The sequence below is a fragment of the Anomaloglossus baeobatrachus genome, chromosome 10 (assembly GCF_048569485.1).
Source record: "Anomaloglossus baeobatrachus isolate aAnoBae1 chromosome 10, aAnoBae1.hap1, whole genome shotgun sequence".
NCBI lineage: Eukaryota > Metazoa > Chordata > Amphibia > Anura > Aromobatidae > Anomaloglossus > Anomaloglossus baeobatrachus.
This window is the reverse complement of record NC_134362.1, coordinates 165885481-165910673: the sequence shown is the minus strand read 5'-3', so window position 1 is coordinate 165910673 and position 25193 is coordinate 165885481. Positions and strand designations below refer to the sequence as shown.

Genomic DNA, 25193 nt, shown 5'->3' with positions numbered 1-25193 from the left:
ACACATGACATTGACCATGAGTTGCCTGAGGTATACTCGGACAATTTTTTTTCTTTTTTAAAGAAGAATTAAATTCGGCATCTGCGAGTTTGGACCTGTTGGTTTTCTTTAGAAGAGTATTTCTCAATCAATAGATTACTTCAATGTGAACATCAGTCAGAGGATGGCTCACAAGTTTGTTGTGAAAACTTTACCAAAACATCATTTTTTATTTAGGAATTCAAATAAATCTTGAGATTTCTTTTTTATATTCAAAGTCATCGATTTTAGTTTAGAAGTTGTGGTTGTCTTTACATTTCTGCAGCAGATTGTTCAATTTGAAAGACCAGAATGGTATAGGTTTGGCTAATAATGATGGAATGTGGTCATAGAGAGTTGGGAGCGTGACGCTAATCACTAATGACAAGTCGTGAGGCAGGTTAGTCAAGTGTTTCAGGGGCAGGTGCCGGCAGAGGTCGTAAACAGAGGCGTAGTCATGTCACGGTGCAGAGTCAGAATACCTACAGGGTAGCGAATAAAAGCAAAGGGGTTAAACAAATGGATGGCCAGAACGTGGTCTATGGTCAGGCATCAATAGATCAATCAAACAGTGCACAGGAATACATGCCAACAAGCGCCACTGAACATAATGCTACAACTGGCAGAGTTGTGGGAGAAACTGCTCAGCTAAGTAGCTGGGCGATCCGTCGGAACAGGGGATATCTGAACAACTGAGAACCTCACAGACTCAGCTGTCACTAAACTCACCGACAGCTCAGCAGCCCCAGTACCAAATAGGATAACTGCACTGTCACTCACCAAACTGACAGCTCGGTACACCCTGATTCCATAGTTACAGCAAACAGTCACCTATTGTGTCATAGATGCACTGAGTGAAGAAATCATGAAAGAGAGTTAGTAGCACTGTTTGTAGAGGATGCAACAGTTTTTGCAATTTTTGTATGTTTTTGTTATTGTAAATGCACTGGTAGTTTTCTATATTTTACCTCTTTGTAACTTTCTGACTATAGCTATAAGGCAATTTAGCAAGTAGTTGTTCATAACCCAAGTCATAGTTTTATTAAAAATCAGCATCAAGTCTTGAGCCTTCAATTTGTTATTTGATTACTTGAGTAAAGTCTAAAGAATCTGAAATGAGTACTAGTATAAGGAGTAGTATAGGGCCCCATGACCCGAGTTCCGGCAGTAACTGTGTGTACTTATATAAATTCCCTGCCCACCAGTCCCTTTATTACATTGGGCACATGCAAGCAGATGGTTATTTCTAATGTCCTTATTATGATATGTAAATTAACCCTTTGACTAGTTGATGGGGCGTTAGTTTCCGCCGAATAGTTGGCCCACTAAGCATGCGCCTCTGTGGGAGTGATAACATGACTTACAAGATTCGACATCATTACCAGGGCTTTAGAAATCTCATACATACGGACATACAGCCCCTGAAGCCGTGTGTACGCATTCTCGTTTCAGAGAGATGCACTGTGCATGATCTTTAGAAGACTTCTGGGTCATTTACACCCAACTTCACAGGCTTACTGTGAGGCAACAAAGCTGGGGACATGCACATTTGCATAGCTCTGGCGATGATGGCGCCTCTTGCAAGTCATGTTATCACACCCAAAAATGCACATGCTAAGTTGGCTGACTAGTTTGGGGAAACTAATGCTCCATCTGTAATGCTAAATGTGTGTTTCTATGCCTTTAATGTGTAATGTATTGTGTATTTTTTATATGTAAATACTGTATTATGTTCAGTAAGGATATTTTAGATAGAACAGATGTAGCACAGTTTTACAAGTGCAGGTAGAAAACAGTGCTCGTGGGATGCAATATAGCCGGGTAGCTCGGTTGCAATTCCACAGCAGGTACACTAGGGGTTAAGGCAAGGTTTATTCCCTGGGAGGAGCTTTGAGACTAGGTCCCTGGGAAGAAGGATATGTTCAAGGTAGTGATGGGCAGTTTGGCTCTATTTGGTGATCCAGTTCCCATGGCTCCGCTCACCAAAAAGAGCCGGCTCTTTTGGCTCATTCATGGCTCCCTAGTAAATATGTGTTTCACCCCAGGTGAACACATATTTAAGATTATAGTAACGCCGATGAAACCCTGCCCACCTGCCGCTAAACCCCGCCCACTTACAAGGGACCAATTAGAGTGTTGAGTGAGCGAGGTTTAGCCATGGGTGGGCGGGGTTTCAGCGGTGAAAACAACCGTTTGGAGAATTTAGTGGCTCTCACTGGGGATCCGGCTCCTGTCAGTCACAGCAGGGAGCCGGATCTTTGTGTTGGATCGTTCGAGACCGACACATCACTAGTTCAAGGTGAAGAAGATTGCTGCCTGAGGAGCTGGGTAGTTGTGGTGCCGGGGGTAAACTGGTCCCCCTATGAGCAGGTTTGCTTGTTGGGCGACATAGCGGATTTGCGGGAACCGCCAGACACAAGGAAATTAGCCAAACTAGGACCCTAGATGAAGGACGGGTTTAGATTAGTCGACTGGGAACAGAGCGCAGCCAAAAGGAGTGACAGCATCAAAGCCAGACAGAAGTGCACTATAGTGCCAGTGTGCACAGGAGGAAAGGGATAGCTTGTAAGTAAGGATTTTAAAGTGACTGCATTTTGCATGAGAACCTTGCCACAAAAGTACAGTAAAGTTATGTTTAAGAAATGAGAAGCCGTTTATGTCGTCCACTTGATTGTCCCTGAACCAGAAGATAGAAGAGACGAAACATCCCCAGGTGGCAAGTAAGTGGATGAAGCCCAGACGTTCATGAGCTCAATAATCTGTCTGTAGCAGGGCCAGGGGATTACACGACACACACTGACCATGACTACGTCGCCAAAAAGTAGTCATTTTCACACTTTAGGAATAGTTTTTCTAAAGATCCTTCATAGTTTCATAGTTTTTAAGGTTGAAGGGAGACTCTAAGTCCATCTAGTTCAACCCGTAGCCTAACATGTTGATCCAGAGGAAGGCAAAAAAACCCCAATGTGTCAAATAAGCTCCAATGGGGAAAAAAATTCCTTCCTGACTCCACATACGGCAATCAGACTAGTTCCCTGGATCAACACCCTGTCATAAAATCCAATATACATAACTGGTAATATTATATTTTTCAATTAATGCGATCAGGCTCTGCTTAAATTTTACTTGTGAATCCCTCAATACAACATCATACGGCAGAGAGCTCCATAGTCTCACAGCTCGCACAGTAAAGAGTCCTCATCTGTGATTATGATTAAACCTTCTTTCCTCAAGACGTAGCGGATGCCCCCGTGTTCCAGTCGCAGGCCTAGGTGTAAAGAGATCTTTGGAAAGGTCTCTGAACTGTCCCCTCATATATTTATACATTGTGATTAGATCCCCCTAAGCCTTTGTTTTTCCTAACTAACTAACCCCAAGTTTAATAACCTGTCTTGGTATTGCAGCCCACCCATTCCTCTAATAATCTTGGTCGCTCTTCTATCTACCTGTAAGATTATGCTATTTATAACCTTCTATACTTTTGCTAACAAGAAATGCATCCATTCCTCTCTTAAATTCATTCAGTGAGTTGGCCATCACCACTTCCTCAGGAAGAGAGTTCCAGAGCCTCACTGCTCTTACCGTGAAGAACCCTCTTCTATGCTGATGTAGGAATTTTCTTTCCTCCAATCGAAAAGAATGCCCCCTTGTTCTTGTCATAGTCCTTGGTACAAACAGATCATGGGAGAGATCTCTATATGGCCCTCTGATATATTTGTACATATTCATTAGGTCTCCCCTAAGTCTTCTCTTTTCTAGAGTAAATAGACCTAATTTTGATAACCTTTCCGTGTATTGTAATGCACCCATTCCATTTATTATTTTAGTAGCCCGCCTCTGAACCCTTTCAAGTTCAGTAATGTCTTTCTTCAGCACCGGCGCCCAAAATTGCACACAATACTCCAAGTGTGGTCTGACTAGTGATTTGTACAGAGGGAGAATGATGTTTTCATCTCGTGCCCCCAGACCTCTTCTAATGCATCCCATCACCCTATTTGCTTTGGTGGCTGCTGCCTGACACTGGGCACTCCAATTTAGATTCTTATTCACTAAGATGCCCAAGTCTTTTTCCATGTCTGATTTCCCCAGCAGTTTCCCATTTAGTAAGTAATCGTAGCATCTGTTTCTCCTTCCCATGTGCATAACCTTACACTTATCTGTGTTAAACTTCATTTGCCATTTTTCAGCCCAATTCTCCAATTTACTCAAGTCCATCTGTAGTTGCAAACTGTCCTCCTTTGTGTTAACTACCTTACATAGTTTTGTATCATCTGCAAATACTGATATTTTACTCTGTAAACCATCCATCAGATCATTAATAAATATATTAAATAGTAGGGGGCCCAATACAGACCCCTGTGGCACCCCACTAGTAACCCTGGCCCAATCTGAGTATGCACCATTAATAACCACTCTTTGTTTTCTACCACTAAGCCAGCTACCTACCCATCTACACACATTTTCCCCGAGCCCAAGCTTTCTCATTTTACTTAGCAGTCTTTTATGTGGGACAGTGTCAAATGCTTTACCGAAGTCGAGATAAATGACATCCAATGATTCTCCTCGGTCCATGTGAGAGCTTACATCCTCATAGAAGCTGATCAGGTTAGTTTGACAGGAGCGATCCTTCATAAATCCATGTTGATATGGAGTTAAACAGTTATTAACATTGAGACATTCCATAATAGTATCCCTTAAAAACCCTTCAAACATTTTACCCACAACAGATGTTAAGCTTACCGGCCTATAGTTTCCAGGTTCCCTTTTGCACCCTTTTTTGAATATTGGTACCACATTTGCTAGCCGCCAATCCAGTGGAACAGACCCAGTTTCTATAGAGTCTTTAAATAAAAGGAATAGAGGCCTGTCTATCACATTACTTAACTCCCTTAATACCCGAGGGTGAATGCCATCAGGGCCTGGTGATGTGTGCGTGGTGATCCTTCTATGTGTGCAATGTAATAAAGGGATTGTTAGAAAGCAGACACAACTGTTGGTGGTTCTGGAGGCACGGGGGACCTGTCAGTTTCCTTTAATTCACAATATGGTAATTCATACGGTATGTGTGATTAGAACCTGCAGTCACATGGTGAGACCTGTTGGTCCTCAAGTCTTTAGATGTTGTTCCTGATATAGAAGGAAAAGCTGTATATGTAATATTAGAAAAAAAAATATAAAATAAGTTTTTTCGATAGCCTCTGTCTAGAAGTGTTGACTGGCTCAATAGAGAGTTGAAAGGTCTATAAAGTGTTGGACTGGGGTGACAAGGGTCCACCAATAACATTGACACTGGGGGCCAGCTGTTCATCTACATGCTAATCTTACATTACCCTCATTCACAAATTTACCTCTGCTTCTATATAGTAATGAACTAGGTAATTTATTAACTAAATGATGAAATGTTGCTTTTCTCTGTACATGGTGAATCCGTTGAACTGTGCCATCTTTTGGTCATGTTGCGTTGTAAGTGGATTCTTCCTTAAAGGGGGCCTACCCAGGGATTCTCCGCTTCCACTGTGGGCCAGTCCGAGCATGAGTCAATATACCATTCTGCATGTATTTGAGGATAAGCCTGGTGCTTCTGCCATTTGGTTTGATAAAACACTGTTTAAACATTTAGTTACACCTTAAAGCATGTATTTACAGTAAGTGCTCCAGTGAGGATTTCCATTTTGCATATGGTATGTGTCTTTGGTGCCAACTTTCCAAATATTGTGTCTGGTGACTTATTAATCCAGTTTTAGATTTTTAGATAGTCATACAGCTACCATAAAATTCAGTGCTGCTTCTGAATGGAATGTAGATCACCACAGAACACTACAGTTATTGATTCTGCTTTAGGAGACCTCCGGGATTATTAAACTGTATCGTGCATAATAGTGTTTAAAGGGAACCAACCAGCAGGTTTTTCACATAGAAAGTACAGGAAGTGCCATACTGGCGCTAGGATGCTGATTCAAACCACATCTACAGTTTAGAGATTGGATGCTTGATTGGAGAAAAATCCTTCATCAAAGCTTCTGAAATTACACCATTGGTGCAGGTGTGGCATAGGGTACTGCTCCCCATTATGATGTAGTACTCATCCTGGGACCAAGGAAGGTCGAGGCCGGTTTACATATACACACACATACATTCATTGGGTTGCCCTCCCCAATGAGGACCAGGCATGGGTCGGATCACAGTAGGGGGTCACTACAGCGGTGGGTTTACAGGACGCCACCGCACCAGGGGCTTCCCAAATCCCAGGGTCAGGGAGAAACAACCACTAGGGGGAGTCAGGAGCACAGTGGGAAGAGCAGGTTGACCTAGTGGGAGTAGTGAACCAGTCGGTGGCAGCAGCTGGGGGCAACAGCTCAGAACACGCAACACGACCACTAGAGGGAGTTTAGCTTCAGACACAGAGCAGAGCGGACGTGCCACGCACAGCTCTCTGGGCCAAGGCATTCAACATAGTGACTAGTGTGAAGCAGGGCAGCTGCTTCCACAGGACTGGTGCTGTCAGGATACAGAATCCTAGGCCAGATATACTTCATGTTGTCTACCAACTCTGCAAGGGTCGCGGGGAATGACTATGAAAAGCCACTAGATCCGTCCCATGAGTCTGCAGCAAATAGCATATAGGATCTGGGGTTGAGGACCGGCCCCATAATGGAATCACGCTATCAGCATACAGAACGGACCACTTTACTGACACCGGGACCCTCAACTGCTTCACGCCACGAAGGTCCGATACTTAGCACACCAAAGGAGCGAAGGGCTCACTGGCTGACACACACACCAGACTTGACCTTTCACGGTTCCAGGATCGGCTGCAGCCCATCATGGCAGAGAACGGTACCCTGGGCAGCACTTGAAAGACTTGTGAGTAAAAACACCTGGAGCTGCTGCCCCTGTCTCTGCCTCTCTTTAACCCGGCGCCAGCAGTCGGCGCCAACAGGGACTACCACCACCACTGTCCTCCATCATCCTCCCAGGGTAATCCTGCTCCGCCTGTGGGGAGTGACACCATCCCGGCTGCACCTAACATCTACCCCAGTGAGAGACTTTGCAGCGGCGGCCCCCATTCCTGGCTGTGTACCACAGGTAGTGTCACAATCACCTTAAAAGACTTTCCTAAACTCCAACTACTACCTCCATCCTCCCTGACACTCTCCTATCCTTCCTCCTGTACGCCTCGGGGCAACGGAACCGAGCAGGCCACCCCATGATGACCCAAAAGGATCTGCACCCTGACCCAGCAACGAGTATGTTAACACGCCTGCCCTGTGGGGCGCTACACAGGCAGTGGCTTGAATATTGGGGCTGTGCTATGTGGGTCAGGTCTTGTGTAAAAATTCCTTCCCTTTCTGCTTGGTTGGCCATTATGTAAATTTCTACCCTACCATACCTATTAATATGTGCTTGCATCCTCTGCCCTCTTCAACACTGCGGAAGAGTGCAACATCACAATAGCCCACGGCATAAGGATTCGACAAGTCAGAAGCAAGAGGACAGTGTCTTCATTAAAATAGCGCCGGAAATAGCAGTATGCACATGCGCTATCTCCAGCGCAACTTAATTGAAAACCCTGTAGTCCTGTTTCTGACTTGATGAATGCTAGAGCATTGATGGCGCATGTGCGCATGCATCCTCTGCCCTCATCAACAATGCAGGAACATGCGCGGTAACAATAGCCCACAGCATGAGAATTCAACAAGTCAGAAGCAGGAGGACAGTGTCTTCAAGAAAATGGTGTCTGAGATAGTGGTATGCGCATGCACTGATTCCATAATACTTCAAGATTCTCCTGCACATGCATCGGCCATAACTATAATGTCAGCAACGGAGCGAAGAAATTTATATAATGGCCAGCTAAGCACACAAGGGAGGAATATTTGCCCAAGAACTGACCCACATAGTACCACCCCGCTGCTCAAACCACTGCACCAATGATGTAATTTATGAAACATCCATCCTCTAAAGTGAAGGTATGATTTAAATCCGCATCCTAGCGCCAATATGTCACTGCCTTTATTTTATATGGGAAAAACCTGCTGGTTGGTTCCTTTTAAGGGGTGCACTGCAAGCACCCGTATTTACCCCCTTACTAAATTAGTGTTATGCTGTGTAATAAAACACTCTCGAAAGAAGTGTAACTGTTGGCCTCAACCAAGGTCCGTGTTAAATTGGTGCAATCGTAACATTGTTTCTGTTCTGCTATTCAGAAGACTGTGCTGTCAAGTTTAAGGGCAACCACCAAGCTTTGTGCCTCATCTAAAGACTGTAACCATTAAGCTTGTACACAACGTAAAATAACAGTGACCTTCAAGAAAATGAAATATCTTTATATGCAACATATAACTATTAGTCTATAGGAAAAAGATCCGTCAAGTGATCCAAAAAATCCAGTCTAAGATGGTACATTACCATTGAAGTTACAGTGGAGATCAAACAATACATTATGTTATTTATGAGTTATGTTATACTATTTAAAGGGTGGTGAAGTTATGAAAGGCTTCAATTAACAGAAATTCCAAATAAGATAACCAGAGAATAAAGTTTTTTACGATTAGACTGTTTTAAGGATCCTTACTTGCCCAACTGACAATAACAAAGATACATACACCTGTTATATAAAGTATATATAGTATGAAAAACAAGAGGTCTATAACCCGGGCGGTAATGCTCCATGCTGTCTTGTCTCTTTGATGTTTCTTGTTGGCATCTATTAACTTTTGAATGTTTATTTTAATTAGCAATAAGTTCTTCAGTTGTATCACTTCCTCGGTTTCCTCATTTGCAGTTGCCGACTCTATCTTCTCCAGCAGAAACTTGAACTTTGCTTCTACCGTCTTATTATATGCATCTGATATAATAAAAAAAGTAGAAAATAAGACTTATTGTTACATTATTCCTTAATATGAACATTTAAGACCCTCTGTGCTAAATCTAATGTGTTTCATCGTCCTGTCGGCTTAATTCAGATCCAAACCAACAGTCAGATTGGCATTCCATTATTAATTTTGATACGTTAAAATGCACCAACCACCAGGATTTTCCTATATAACCTAAAGGCAGTGCAATACTGGTACTATCAGGCTGATTCTAGACATACCTTTAGTTGTGAGATTGGATGTATGGTTTTTGAAACACAAGCAAGTACAGTTTGTAAAATGAACAGCTTTTTGATTGTTGGGTTGCATTTTGATAGTGATTCCCACCCCCATGCCTGTTGTTCCTCCCCCTGTCTTTTATTTATGTTAATTCCATTATAGAAGTGTTTTACTAATGGTTTTGGCTAGAAGGAGCTTGCTGACGTCATACCCATGTGACCAGAAGGGACAGGGCCTCAGCCAACATAGCTGATACCAGGAAGCAAGCTTATTTTTCTGTTTGCTGAGACCCCGCCCCTTCTAGTCACATGGGTATGATATCCTTCTAGCCACAACCATTAGTAAAATGCTTATATAATGGAATTAGCATAAATAAAAGATAGGGTAGGAACAACAGGCAAGGGGGTGGGAATCACTATCAAAACCCACTACAGCTATCAGCTGATCGGCAGCTGCTGCCAATCAAAAAGCTGCTCATTTTACAAACTTTACTTGTCTGTTTTTCAAAACCTATACATCTTAGCTGACAACTAAAGGTATGCATAGAATCAGCCTGATAGTGCCAGTATAGCACTGGCTTTAGGTTATAAAGGAAAATCCTGGTGATTGGTGCGCTTTAAGCTTCTACAGATTCTAGGTATAGCAACTGATAGAAAAGGCTTGGTCCTCAGTTTTTTCAAGGTCTACATCTGTCAGAGATTCAAAAAATTGATCATGCTGCATTATATTTTTATAACAAAATGCCAGAGACACTGGAAACCCTTGTAGACACCATGTGATGGGTCCATCCTTGGCATGAATTCCATTTTCTCTACCTAATATGGAACAGGAAAGTGGAATTCTAAATCCTGATATGAACCCAGCCTTATCAGCCAAATCCTTACTACGGTAGGGTCTGTTACCCATTTTTCTCTTCTCCTAAAGTTCTGTAGTCTAATTTATGACCACATCAAAGCTGAACTTTCATCAAAACAGAGATAAAAGTTACATGGAGTTTTGCACAAGCTTTGCCAACTGTCATGGCCCGAGTGAGTAGGAGTGAGCTTGCCAATAGAGCCACTTTCTGCTATGTACTCATGCAACCTGTTATAGCTAGCAGGAATAGATACATGATGATACAAGAATGACAAACTGAGAAAATTATAGATTTGTCAGAGCTCGTGAATTTTAAATAGAAACTCAATGTCAACAAGATAAGACAAATCTTATATAGAAAAAGGGTGTGACCTACAAAAATATGGATACAAAAATAAATCATCTTTATTGACCAATATCAATTTATAGTTTTTGGTCTTCCGATCATGTCTTCAATCACGTGACCTTTCTCGTGGTCTCATAAAATCCTTATACTTATCTTACAGCTCACCTCTCCAGCCCCTCCACATCTCATCATCACCCATCTGGTCCTTACAGCATCTTCCAATCCTTTGTAAACTGAAATCCCTGGATTTGGGACTTCTGGTTTTATGGGTGGCCCGGGACAGTTGTACGTAGGCATACACAAAGGCACAGAGTACGTTGTGACCTTTCCCATGTTGTGCAGAACCCTCCGAGTGGTGGGGATCAGAAGATACAACAAGAACCAGGCAGGAGACAGTGAGGAGCAGAGGGAGGTGATCGGTGAGATGAGTATAATGATTCCCTTTATTTTTAACATATTATATTTATTATGCTTTGGGGTCTGTATCAAACAGTGCCAAAGCCCATTAAGGAGAGCATACTGACTTTTAGGATTGCTACATCCAAGACGTGACACTTGAGTTCCTATCCTTTTCTCCTCCGAAGAGGCTACTTGCATATTTAGATTCCCAGCAAAGCATTGCATGTACTATAAGACTCCCTATACCAACTTATTGCTCTTCATCCCTTATTTATCCTGTAACAGTGAGTGGACTGGTAGTTGCCAATCTGGTGGGAATGTTTAGTAAGAAAATCTAAATCTTTTCTCATGAGATCAACTGAGAAAGTAGCTGCTGCAGCCGGATTGCTAGTATTGTCAAGGAGTGACATGTGCGTGAGAAATCTGTATCTGTCACATGGAGTTTTGCACAAACTTCGCCGGCTGTCATGGTGACATCAGGCGCTGTTCAGATGACAGATTCTGACAGTCCGCCCAATGGTTTCTCTGGTGTCTGGGATCAACACAGGCAGACTCAGTCGTCAACCTGCTATGTGTTGATTCATAGGCAGGCTAGTAAGAGTTAATCTCTGCTGGTCTCCCTGCTCCTTTGGTCACAAATTGTTGAGAGGCCTATCACATCTGCTTCCCTCCTATTTATGCTGGTTGAAACCTTCCACCCATGCCAGCTATAGTTTATTCTATGTTGGTCTGTGAGGTGTGATGTCCCAGACTTACTGGTGAAAGTTGTGCTTATTGCTTGGTGTGGCTGTGGAGTTTACCCCAGTTGTTTTGTATTTTCTTTCCTGCTTTTGTTTTTCTTCCTGAACCTCTTATTGTAGTTTTCCCCTGTCTTTATTTTCTGTTGGTTTCATCACACTCCTGTCCCATTCCTACCTGGAAGGAGGGGAAATCAGATCAGAACTGATGAGGAGCAGGGCCAGGAAGGAAACTAAGGTCTCTCGACCATCAGTAGTAAGCTTGAGGTTAGGGATAGCATAGGGCCGTGCTCCTAACAAAAGGGCTTGTCACAATGATGTGAGCTGGACTTTTCCTTTTATATAGCATAGGTCCCCCTAGCTTGAGGGACAGCCTAGGAGCCCCAGTCATTATGACAGTATCACTTCAAGATGTGCAGCTACCTTTGTCCGTTAAAATAAACCCTCTGTCATGGTCAGATATACAGTAACAAGAAGCAAGAATCATGTCCATTTTCCATTATGATTGTTCATCTTTCAAAACTACAGTAAATTAAAAGAGGTGGTTCACCCCTTTTCATTACTGGCCACATCGATATAATGTTGAGAAACAAGGTTTCTCTGAAATACCTTGCATCGCCAATAGTGCCTGTGAGCAGCACTATTGCGGTCCACTCACCCTCTTCGCGTGACCGCCGGGCTCTGTGACCTCTAATGTCTGGTGATGTCACGTCAACTGAGGCGGCCCGCAGTCTTTCCGAGTAACTGGGCTGTGGGCAGAGTTTCACCGCTCATCACAGACCAGCGTCGCTCCTGCTTGCAGCTCTCTACAGGCCGGTTGAACTATATGAGAGGGAGGCTCACAGGCAGCTGAGAGACAGAGAGACATATAGTAGACTGGATATCTCCCCTCTGATTTCGTTTTCTGCCCAACTATACCTCATCCTCAATGATGCCTTAGACCACGGGATTATTACCAAGAGGGTCTTTGATGGGTTATTTGTAAAATATCCTAAGATTCCAACATTTTACTTGTTGCCCAAAGTCCACAAGGACCCCATCAACCCACCCGGTCGGCCCATTGTCTCAGGGATGGAGGGGTTATGCAGTCCCATCTGTCAATTCATTGACTATTATTTAAACCCTTTGGTGGAGACCCTTCCATCCTACGTTAGAGACACGACCGAGGTTTTAAACAGGCTTGATGGGGTCCATGTGGACCCGGGGACCCTTTTGGTAGTGGCTGATGTAGAATCCCTATATACGTGCATTAGTCATGACGATGGCCTGAGAGCAGCTCGTTTCTTTCTGAGTATGAGCAACTGGGATGGACAAATTTGTGAGGTGGTTCTTGAACTTCTTGACTATGTACTCACCCACAACTTCTTTGTCTTCAAAGATAGATTCTATCTGCAGAGGCGGGGTACCACTATGGGCGCGGCCTGTGCGCCTTCGTACGCAAACCTCTTTCTCGGTTACTGGGAGAGGGGTTTGTTCGTTGATGGAGGTGCATGGGCCGCCCCCATGGTGTCTATGTGGGTGAGATACATTGATGATCTGCTGATCATCTGGCAGGGTACCATCTCTCAACTCAGGCTTTTCATGGACCAGCTCAATACAAATAATTTTAACATCAAACTTACATATAATCATAGCGACAGTGGAGTTGAGTTTTTGGACATTAAGATTACTGCTGATGAGTTTGGTGCTTTGCAGACGGATGTCCATAGAAAACCAACATCTGTAAACTCTTTACTTCATGCCACCTCTGCCCATACCAACTCCACTGTACGCGCCATCCCAGTTGGTCAGTATCTTAGGGTGAGACGACTCTGCTCTCAGGACAATGTATTTGAACATCAGGCAGACGATTTGAGGATGAGGTTTAAAAATAGAGGTTATAGTAACCGTACTCTCAAAAAAGCCTATCAGAGAGCGAGATCAGTGTCTAGGAACGATCTGTTGCACGGGAGAAGAGGTGAAACTGAGTCTGTACAAAATATAAGATTCATTTCCACATTCAATGTGAAATGGCAGCAGATGAGGGGAATTCTAACAAAATTTTGGCCAATCCTACAATCATATTCCGCTTTAAAATCACATCTACCCCCGGTACCATTGAAAACTGCAAGACGATGCAGAAACCTCAAGGATTATTTGGTCAGAAGTCATTACATACCACCTATGACTATTAATCCATTTGGTTCTTCTGGACCCATTAAAGGTTGTTTCCCTTGCGGCCGCTGTGTCTCCTGCCCGAATATCTCTCGCTGTTCCTCCTTCCATGCCAGTGATGGAACTAGAACCTTCTCAATTAAAGAATATATTTCTTGTACCACTATGAACGTCATTTATCATGCAACATGTGACTGTAATAAAGTCTACATTGGCATGACATCGAGAGAATTGAGGGTACGAGTGAGGGAACATGTGAGGGATATTGGGGCGGCAGTCACAGTGACCAATGTAGCAGAATTAAAAACTATTCCGCGCCATTTTAAATTGGTTCACGGGTGCAACCCTAAATTATTCAAGGTCAAGGGAATAGATGTGATCCATTGCGGCATAAGGGGGGAATTGTTAAAAAGCTCTTGGCCCAACGGGAAATGAAATGGATTACCATTCTAGACACAGTGACACCGAAGGGCCTAAATGAGACATTAAACTTTGCCCCCTTCCTTTAGAGAGATCTTTGACAATTGCTGGTATTGTTCCATTCTTTCTTTTCTTTTAAAAATGTTTTTAATTTAATTTTCTTATTTTTTTGTTTTATCTATCCCCCCCATTCTTTATTTCCCAGTGTTTTGAAATTATCTTTTTTACCGTTATAGGACTCTTGATATTTAAATCTATTAATGGATTACTTATTGGACCTGGAATCAACACCTGAACCAGAAATCTTCCATTTATGATTCCTTTACTAAATGGACGCACTGTCACTTTAAGAAGATTACTCATTTTTCTTTCTTTTCCTTGATCGTATTGTATTATTTGAATTTTCTTATGTTATGACTTATACTGCTTCAGTAATTGAATGTGATATAAAAGTATTTATGATATTTATTGCCACTTTTTCTTGGCCTGTTTACCCCCTTCCAGCCATCAGCTTGTCCCGCCCTCTGGTTGTTGTGCGCGTTCGCGGTGACTCATCCGCACTGCTTGCCCGGCATCCTAGAAGGTGGGGGGGGGACACTGGGAGTCCCTGGGCCCGGGGGCTCTTGGTGTCCCCCCCCACTGGATTGTCGGGGACCAGATGCGGATTCTCGCCGCGCTATGCGCATGCGCCGTTTTAAACAACCTGATTGGCCGATGTACGAGCTCTGGTTAGGAGCTGTGTTCCGCCCTCTGATCTCTGTGAGCCGTGCGCACCGCCCGCTGGCCTCGTCCACCCCCCTGGCTGTTCTATTCTGATGGGCGGAGATGACTTGGCATCCAGGTTACCATGGATTCTGGGCGCCTCCTCCCATTGGACGGCCGGGGGGCGTGTGATGCCTGTCGCGCAGTGCGCATGCGCCTGAACGGAGATCCGATTAGCTTGAACTCAGAAAGTAGGTCCTTGCAGATCCAATGCGGTCATGTGACCGCCTATTTAAGGTCCTTAAACGGCATTATCCGATACACCTTCTCTGAAGAAGCTACAACAACTTCTGTCGCGAAACGCGCGTAGGAGGGTATTTCTTGCTGGTGTGGGATGCTCTGGTGACCACCTTTATTATGTGTAAGTCTTGGGACTTTTATTTATACTATGTGACTGACTCGTTTGGTGCCTCTTCTTTGCTTTGACTATGGGACATGGATTAGGCCTGTGTGATTCCACATATATTATGCTGTGAATAGAGGCTCCCTACCTTTCAGCCACTTATGATTGCTCCTTTATTTAGTTCCCTCTCAGACTACCCCTCTTTTCCTACGGTGGTTTTTTGCCTCTTGCTCCCCATCAACATGTGGGTTTTCACCTATTTTTCACTATTAGCACCACTATATACTTGTTAAAAATGATTCTTTTAATATTTGTATTCAATAAAGAATTGATGTTTTGTATATTCAGCCTTTGAATACTCCGCTTCTTTGTTTCTAGTGAAGGAGAGAGCAAGGAGATGCCGGATGTGACGCTGGGCTGCGACGAGCGATGAAACTCCGCTACAGAGTATTTGAGAGAATCCTTGTTTCTCAACATAATATCGATATGGTCAGTAATGAAAATGGGTGAACCACGCCTTTAACTATAATGGCGTCTATGGCTTCTTTGTGGTCAATCTTCACCGGGACACACGCCGGCCAGTAGGGAAGTAGAATACTCATGGTGAACATAGGAACTGAGCAAATGACATGTACTGAGCTAAAGGAAACTTATCAATAAACAGATATAAAAAGGAACATCTCCAATGCTCTTCACTTGTTAAAAGACTACAAACCCATGTATGCACTGACTCCCTTAGGTCGTCAGTACTTACTGGAAAGACACCGACTGGACACCACTTATCTATATTCAGGTGGATGGGTTGGGATCACCAGTGTGTTGATCACTTGGTCCCTGCTAATGTTTAAATAATATTACTTGAAGTTCTCATCTTGCCCAATGCCAAGGAAATCCATTCATAAAACTCACCTGGGTGGAGCGTTTGGTCGGTGTCTGAAATGTTCACTTTGTAACATAAGATTCTTGATAGATATTTAACAAATACAATCTCTACCCAATGGGGGACTTCTGTTTGAGTCTCAGACAACGTTAAAATGTAGGCTGTAAATACGGACTCAGTAATACTGACCACCATGGCAGCCATGATCAAACTGCAAAAAATACCTGTTAACACATGAAAAAACATTGTATTAACCACACATCACTATCCAATGGCAAATGTCAAAATAAAGATAAAGGTGTCAACACATTCAATACAGAAGACTGCCATAAGCCTGCTATGTGCATTGCCAGCTACCCAAATAGGAGTGTGAGGGACCACTTATACCAGCTCCATTCTTTAGCTTTTTTTGCTGTACAACTGAACTGGATGTTGATCTGTTGTGACCTGACTTCACTAAGCACCCTTCAAATTTTACACAGTACTTCTACTAAATATCCCACTATGGACAAGCTCAGTAGATTTGGACCCACTCGGTTGAAAATTTGCCATTACGTGGAGGTAAGTTTAGGTAATTCCACCTTTTAGCTTCAGCATGGGCTATGTTGCACAGAATACCATGGCTCTTAGCCTCAAAGTAGTCTCCAATATCAACAGTTCACATATGGAAGATACTTAGGACCAGAGTACCATTAGTGATTGGCGTCACAACATCACAACACGTGATGTACAAATTCTGCAGATGCTCCTACTCTGGTAAAACCTGAGTGGAAGGACTAGCAAGATTAGCAAGAATTCCAAGGAGGGATTGAAATACACGCAACAAGAGACGTTGAGGTAGGCTTCTGACTAAATTTTGTGTACATTTTAAGAATATTCAGACTCCTTCTCTGATAAAGCCTATGCAGTCAGTGGAAGGTAAAGCAAAAATTCCCAGGAGGGATTGAAATACACACAGCAAGAGATGTAGAGGAAAGACTCATTTCATTTTAGTACAATTTTGAAAACATTCTGACTCCCAAACTGGAAAGGCTATACATTCGGTGCAAGTCCTAGCTAAAATGACTAAGAGGAATGGAAATACAGCCCACAAGAGCCATAGATGAGACACCGATTCATTCAATTCTGGTACAATTGTTAAAAAATTCTAAATCCTAAACTGGGAATTATTTGCCAACCAGAAGACAACCTGTTTGCACTGTTCAGCCTTCAGGAGTGGTGTCTCACGCACCCTACAAATTGGGATAGTAAGGTAGGTCTCGTGGATGAGCATGTTTCTTGTGCTCACTCAGAAGGTGTGCTGGGGGGGCATGGGACAGGCAGTGATTGTAGTAGTCGTGCATGCAGGGGAAACAACAGGTCACAGCACAGCCTGTCATTAACCCTTCGCTACCATGTCACCTCCCCACACACAGGAGGACTCCATCTCAGTTTCAGGTGACACCACATTCACCTTCTCAAGAAATAAAGTGCAGTCAAAGTTCCTTTTCTCAAAACAAGCCAACGTTATTTTTCATTATCTTCCGCATCATCTTGTTCCGAACTTCGCCGTCACCAGTATTTTTCCCATAGAGGTTCCTTACATCTTTTCCTCTTCATACATAATTTAGCAGCAGTCCGTATCTCTGGCACCTGGGCACTTTGTCACCTCTAGGCCTCCCCTTCCTTCACAAAACTTCACACTGGCACGAACCGGGTCATAAAATCCGTTGAGCCACTTCACCCCACCCACAGGGGACGCTAACACGTAAGAAGGACCGCAACTAGCGAGCGGGGCTCTCCCATTCGTGCCCAGGTCATCCAGCAATACCCTTCTAACTGAGGGTGCACTGACCTTTCCGTGAGTGAGGAATTCTCTGACTATTAGCAGCCAGATGAAACGGACCATGATACTATAACCCTCTCCGGGGGGACGCAGTTGATCTTATATGTATGTATGTATGCATGTATATAAGGCTGAGTGTATGTAGGTATGTGTGTCTGTATGTAGGTTTGTGTGTATAGCCACTAAAGGAATCCACACCATCTCATTTGTATCACAACATTTTGCAGAGCTACATCACGTGACTCCGGGAACATCATAGACTATGTTTTGAGGGGAAAATGTAACCCTACGCTTTACAGTTATGCGCCAAAAAAAAACCTGCTTACATTAAAGTCAATGGAGCTGGGAACGGATCTGTTATTATAGAGACAGAGAACGAGACACAGAGACCCACACACACAGAAACAGACACACACACATAGAGACACACACATAAGGAGACACACACACATAAAGATACACAGAAAGACATACACAGAGAGACACACAGACAAAAAGAGAAAGACAGAAAGAGACATACAGACATAAAGAGACACACAGACAGACAGAAAGAGACACAGACAGAGAGACACATACATCGAAAGAGACACACAGAAAGAGACACACAGAAAGAGACACACACAGAAAGAGACACACAGAATGAAAGAGACACACAGAAAGAGACACACAGACAGAAAGACACAGAGACAAAGAGACACACACAGAAAGAGACCGACTAGAGAGGGTCGGCCATGGCCAAAAGGTTGCGGAAAGCCTCAGTGTTCTCAAATCGAAAGGCAACATTTCAAGGGCAAGCAGCCTAGAAATGTGGCCATTTACAGGTTGGGTATTGTCTGGGTATTGGTTGTCTGGGTATTTCTGCTTGCCTTCCAAGGCCTGTGGTAAACATAGATGGATGCTGCGCTGGGACAAGAAAATGGATGTGGTTGCTGATGGTGTTTACGAATGTGCAAAGAAAGGTTCAGGGTGAGAGGCATCTGCGTCCTGGACAGTGGATTGACCAACATGTAGCAAAATGGAAGAGACAGTAGGGTCACCTGCAGACAATATTGTGGACCCAGGCGTTTGGCCTACCTTGTTGGGTGCTTGCACGACATGTCCCTGAGCATGCTTGTGGTGGTCAGATTGGTAGTGGTCTGGCCCCTACTGACCTTGGTACGACAAAGGTTGCAAATGACCGTTTTCTTGCCTTCTGCACTTCCTGTAAAAAAGCACCAACTGGGGAACAGCTAATCCCTTGGCCTGGAATCTGGCTGTGTGTGGGTGCTCTGGGGAAGAGTTATCCATCCTTCTCCCTCTGGTATGCCCACTGCCTCTTTCTACCTGTTGCAGTGCTGCAGTTCCCTCCCCCTCTGCATCGCTGTATTCCCTCTGCATGCCACCTTCCCAGGTTGCCTTGACGTCATTGTCCACCACCTAATCTTCCACTTCTGCACTCTGGTCCTCCTCTTGACTTGCTCACGTAATATGACTTCTTGGCAACGTTGTCTCATCATCATCAACCTGTTGAGACAGTAATTGTCGATCCCCACTGTTGGCTTCTGACCATGGCTGCACAAATATTTGGGCATCAACACACAGATGTCCGCATGTAACTCTTGAAATGTGCATGGTGAGAGGCCAGAAGAAGCCATAAATGGAAAGGAAAATAGGGTATTGGGGTCACTTGTCTCCTTAGACCTGGCATGGTGGGAGGAAGGAGACTGAGAGTGAGAATTATGTGGTCCAGACTATCGGCCAATAAGATTGCTCCATGTTGAAAAATAGGTGGTGCTCGTAAACAGACTGGATGAATCTGTCATCTAGCCCACAACCTGCTCGCACTGTTCTAACTTCAAAAGTGGTGTCCTGCATCCCCTGCTGAAAACAGACTGAAACCTAGGTCTAGTTGATGGTGTTTTTGAAGTGCTGCCACTGCAGGCCCAGTTTGCCCTGATTCATGGCCACGCTCTCTGCGTGCAACATCAGCGGGATGTCCAATTCCACATCCCTTACCTTGTGCATTTTAAATTATATATGTGCCGCCCCCACGCCAGCAGCCGGGCTGCTCAGATCCGGACCCGCAGTGTGGCTCGAGGGATCTTCCGGACCCGGGTGTTGCACGGACACTTCGAATAAAAGGGGGACGTTTATGTACGGGGATTGCCGTAGGCACTTTGTGATGCCACCCACGGTGTGTGGTGAGATGTAGCACCACCGCTGCTGTTGGGGAGCACCCAGGCTCGATGGGATAGCAGCTGGATGTTAACCCCTCCATGGGTAGGGATGGATGCCCCAGGGCCCAGTGTCTCTGTGCTGAGGTTGGTGGCTTGCAGGGGCCGGCGCACCCGGTCAGACCGGGGGATGTTAGTTTACTCACAGAAAAAAGAAATCACACGAGTCCATTGGTAAACCAAGGAGTCAGTGGCCGGCCGCTGCGGCCAGATGTATTCTGGTCCCTCACCCGGGGTGATGGTCTGTGTCACTTTCCTCTGCACTACTTTAGTTCTCTTTGGACTTCTCGGTGTGGAACTTGGGAGTCCGCTCCCAGAACTATGGATGGCAGCCTTGCCCTCAGACGCTGATCCTTGGGATCTAACGGGCCCTGGCGGATGCCCTATCCCCCGCGGTAGGCTGATGTCTGCTTTTTGGAACTTTGGGTGGGACAGAACCTGTAATCCTGTCCTCAACTGATCAATTAACAAAGCCGGTGGTTCTGGACTCTGCTTCAGGGTCCAGGTACCCCCTCTCTGCACGGTTTCTGGGTCGGTTCTCCGGTGTCGGTACCGGCGGGCTCCTACCTTGTCCCGGTCCACCTCGGATCTCCGGCAGCCGTCTTCCCGTCTCCTGACAGACACGGACCACCGTCTGCCACCTAGTCAGAACGCCGGGGCTCCAACCCCGACGCCTTTCCTTTCTGACTTCACTTGCACTTTTCTCCTCTCCTCTTGCTCCTCACTTGAACTAGACTTGAACTGACTCAAACTTCAACTTCAACTCACTCTTTTCCCGCCCCGTGTTCTCTAGACCCCTAGGTGGGGGTTCTCCATCCACCTGTTCCCGCCCACTGGTGTGCCTGTCCTACCCTGGGGGGGTGACTAGGGTTTTGTTGGCTTGGTGTAACCCTGTGAGGGAAGGTGTTGTGCGGGGGCCTATTTGGTGTGTGACCATCTGGCAGTGCCAAAACATCACATTCCCCCTTGGTTTAATACAGACCATCCATGGGCTGTCCGACCACCGGCGTTTATTTTAACTGCAACTGTTGGTAGAAAAGGGGTAACATTTAAAACATAATAAACATTCAAACATTTGGACATTTCTTCCCTTTATGGGAGGCACTTTTCTTAAACGTTGCAAAAACCGAAACAGAAATACATTCCCTGTTGCACCCGCCACCCAAAACAACCTGTTCCCTGGTGCGACCTCTAAAACTGGTGGACACCCCTTACCCAAAGTCCAAGAACAGTTCCGGGTGACGCCCACACGGGCCGGGTAAAAAGTTCCTTGCCCAGCTGTCCTTGTCAAGGGCCCCATAGTCCGGGGACCCCTGGCCTGGAGGTTAGTCACCAATTGCAATAGTGACTGGGCCTCGGCCTACTCCACCGCAGGCTCTTCCTCCAACCAGCCTCTCCAGAGGCCGTGCTGTGCACAACAAGATATTAGGGAAGGTATTTACAAGGCCCAATAGTTTTTGGGTTGGCCTACAAGTTCTCGCCCATGGTCCATTTTTTTGAAACTGAAGAATCTCTTTATAAGGGGGAGTGAACAACTGGGGTAGCCGGGAAATGGCTACCTTACTCCCTCTTTGTAGCTGGAGATGATGGAGGGGGGTGGAGCCACAGCTGCCCATCCACCTTCACCCACTTCTTCACATCCAGGGCGAACAACCCCCTCTCTCCACAGTGTCGGGTGTACGAGACCATTTCTTCGGGTTCCAGGTCTCGGTCCGGGTGTCCTGTGGGCAGGTGAGGGGCTACATCCCTCCGGGACACAAAGATTTCCGCATCCATGTCCGGCTCATAAATGAACCTCCATCCTTTTTGGGGTTAAAATAGCGGACCTGCCCAAGGTAAGTCGGGCCCCGCACCCGGAAGGTGGCTTGCCGGAGGTGGTCTTTCTCTTGATATGTCCGGGACAACACCTCTGCCTTCCTTTTCTCCCGGGCAGCTATCTCTTTCTTGAGCTGCCTCTGCTGCAGCTCCCAGTACAGAGTGCGGTCTTTGGGCTCCTCCCCCTGCTCGGGAGCTTGGCTCACGCGGATGCCCTCACTGCTGGCTACTACTGGCTCCATTCTCGGCTGGTGGCTCCGCTCCACATTAGCCTGCTCTGCTCCCCTGCAGGTGTATCCTGGCTGTCCCACAGCCGGGACCGGATACAGTTCGGTAGTCTGGGTCGCTGCTGCAGCTGACTTCCGGGTCAGCTCTGCCTCTGATGCGGCCAGGCAAGCTGCCGGGCCGGTGTCGTCATCTGCGCGGCCATCCTCGGGGCCGGGGGTGATGTCATCTTAGGCGCGGCCGGGCTCGGGGCCGGAGGGGATGTCTTCTGGGCTTCGGTCTGGTGCTGGGTTGGTACGGGTGCCGGAGAGGAGGCTTGCTCGTGGCCCGAGATCCCCGTTGCCGGATCCTCACAGGTAGATGCAACAGGTTCGTAGTTCGGGGCAGGTGACCGATTGGGGCGCTAGCTACAGGTGCGAGCGGCGAGCGAGGCGACGTGGTGGATGGGGGCAGACCGAGCTTCTCAGCCGGTTGGGCCGGTTCTGGTGGAACATAGGGGCGTGGGTCGCTTACCCGCTCCTCCGAGGCCATCTCCTCTTCGCGTGCCCGAACGGCTGCAGCCAGGTCCCTCATCTCGGCCGTCCATCTTGCCAGCAGGGAGTTGGCCTGGGCCTGGATTTTATGGCACATCCATGCGGTCTGGGTTTCCACCCAGTCAGCAGTCTCAGGAGCAGGCTCCTTCATTGTCGGGTTGCCGGTCGGGTGAGACATCCTCTCTTGGTGGTGTCCAGGAACAGAAGATGGCAGAGTTCTGGTGTCCCTGCTTCTTATCTCCTTGGATCACATGCCACAGCTTCCGTCCTCCCCCTTGGTTTTTCAGGAGCAGTCTCTCAGCGCGTCTTACTGGGGGTTTTTTTGGAGTCACTTCCGCCCGTGTTCCCAGGGGGCGAGGCTTCCTCTTCCTCTTTCTCGAGGAAGAAGACGCTGGGTTTTCGTTTTTCGCGCCCAAAAATGGCGGCAAAATGGCGGCTTTTCAAGATTTTTGCAGCGGAGCACAGCTGACAGTCCAGAACAAGGTGCACTTCCACCAGGTAGGTGGATGGGTCACAATCCTGTTCGTGACTCCAAGTTTCGAGGTGTGCTTGGATCCGGACCCGCAGTGTGGCTCGAGGGGTCTTCCAGACCCGGGGGTCATGCGGACACTTCGAATAAAAGGGGGACATTTATGTACGGGGATTGCCGTAGGTACTTTGTGACGCCACCCACGGTGTGTGGTGAGATGTAGCACCACTGCTGCTGTTGGGGAGCACCCGGGGGCGATGGGATAGCAGCTGGATATTAACCCCTCCGTGGGTAGGGATGGATGCCCCAGGGCCCAGTGTCTCTGTGCTGAGGATGGTGGCTTGCAGGGGCCGGCGCGCCCGGTCAGACTGGGGGATGTTAGTTTACTCACAGAAAAAAGAAGTCACACGAGTCCATTGGTAAACCAAGGTGTCGGTGGCCGGCCGCCGCGGCCGGGTGTATTCTGGTCCCTCACCCGGGGTGATGGTCTGTGTCACTTTCCTCTGCACTACTTGAGTTCTCTTTGGACTTCTCGGTGTGGAACTCGGGAGTCCGCTCCCAGAACTACGGATGGGAGCCTTACCCTCAGACGCTGACCCTTGGGATCTAACGGGCCCTGGCGGATGCCCTATCCCCCGGGGTGGGCTGTTGTCTGCTTTTTGGGACTTTGGGTGGGACAGGACCTGTAATCCTGTCCTCAAATGGTCAATTAACAAAGCCGGTGGTTACGGACTCTGCTTCAGGGTCCAGGTACCCCCTTTGTGCATGGTTTCCGGGTCGGTTCTCCGGTGTCGGTACCGTCGGGCTCCTACCCTGTCCCGGTCCACCTTGGATCTCCGGCAGCCATCTTCCCTTCTTCTGACAGACACGGACCACCGTCTGCCTCCTAGCCAGCACGCTGGGGCTCCAACCCCGACGCCTTTCCTTTCTGACGTCACTTGCACTTTTCTCCTCTCCTCTTGCTTCTCACTTGAACTAGACTTAAACTGACTCAAACTTCAACTCACTCTTTTCCCGCCCCGTGTTCTCTAGACCCTTAGGTGGGCGTTCTCCATCCACCTGGTCCCACCCACTGGTGTGCCTGTCCTACCCTGGGGGGGGTGACTAAGGTTTTGTTGGCCTGGTGTAATCTGTGAGGGAAGGTGTTGTGTGGGGGCCTATTTGGTGTGTGACCACCTGGCGGCGCCAGGGCGTCACATATACACAGCTAAAAGTGGTATTAATAGAGAATAGAATACATTTTTTATGCACCAGCACAGTCTGTAACGCTAGATTCTCTACTTACTGGCCTCTAATACACTAACCGTACTGCAGCAGCTTGCTGTACACTAAATGCTGCTAAGAGCGATATTATTAGAGAATACATTTTTTACGTAACAGCAGCAGCAACACGGTCTGTAAGGCTAAAATCCTTGTCTTCGGGTTTCTAATACACTATCCCTACTACAGAAACTGACTCGACATTAATTGCAAACTAAAGGGGGCTTTACACGTTGCGACATCGGTAACGATATATCGTCGGGGTCACGTCGTTAGTGACGCACATCCGGCGCCGTTAGCGACATCACAGCATGTAAAACCTATGAGCAACGATCAATGATAGAAAAATTGTTCAAAAACGGTGATCGTTACCACGTCGCTCATTTCCTTATTATCTTTGCTGCCACAGGTACGATGTTGTTCGTCGTTCCTGCGGCATCACACATCACGGTGTGTGACACCGCAGGAACGACGAACATCTCCTTACCTGCGTCCACCGGCAATGCGGAAGGAAGGAGGTGGGCTTGATGTTACGTCCCGCTCATCTCCGCCCCTCCACTTCTATTGGCCGGCCGCTTAGTGACGCCGCAGTGACATCGCAATGACGCCGAACGCACCTCCCCTTTGAGGTCACAACGACGTCGCTGACAAGGTATGTGCGTTTGACGCTGCTGTAGCGATAATGTTTGCTACGGCAGCGAGCACCAAATGTCGCACGTACGACAGGGGCGGGTGCTATCGCGCTCGACATCGCTAGCAATCGCAAGCGATGTCGCAACGTGTAAAGCACCCTTAAAAGTGGTATTATTAGAGAATAAAATAATTCTTTTAGGCAGCAGGTTTC

The 25193-nt window shown here is 46.4% G+C and overlaps 1 protein-coding gene across 1 annotated transcript in view; it reads right to left on the bottom strand.

The window, feature by feature from the left end:
* Nucleotides 1-5050: 5050 nt before the first annotated feature.
* The window catches only part of LOC142254385 (5-hydroxytryptamine receptor 3C-like), a 54290-nt gene continuing 34147 nt past the window's right edge, over nt 5051-25193 (bottom strand). Inside the window, exons 7-9 of the mRNA XM_075325428.1 lie at nt 16039-16233; nt 8594-8866; nt 5051-5163 (exon numbers count right to left, since the gene is read on the bottom strand). Coding sequence (XP_075181543.1) covers nt 5051-5163; nt 8594-8866; nt 16039-16233 — 581 coding nt within the window. The remainder of the gene's footprint in view (nt 5164-8593; nt 8867-16038; nt 16234-25193) is intronic.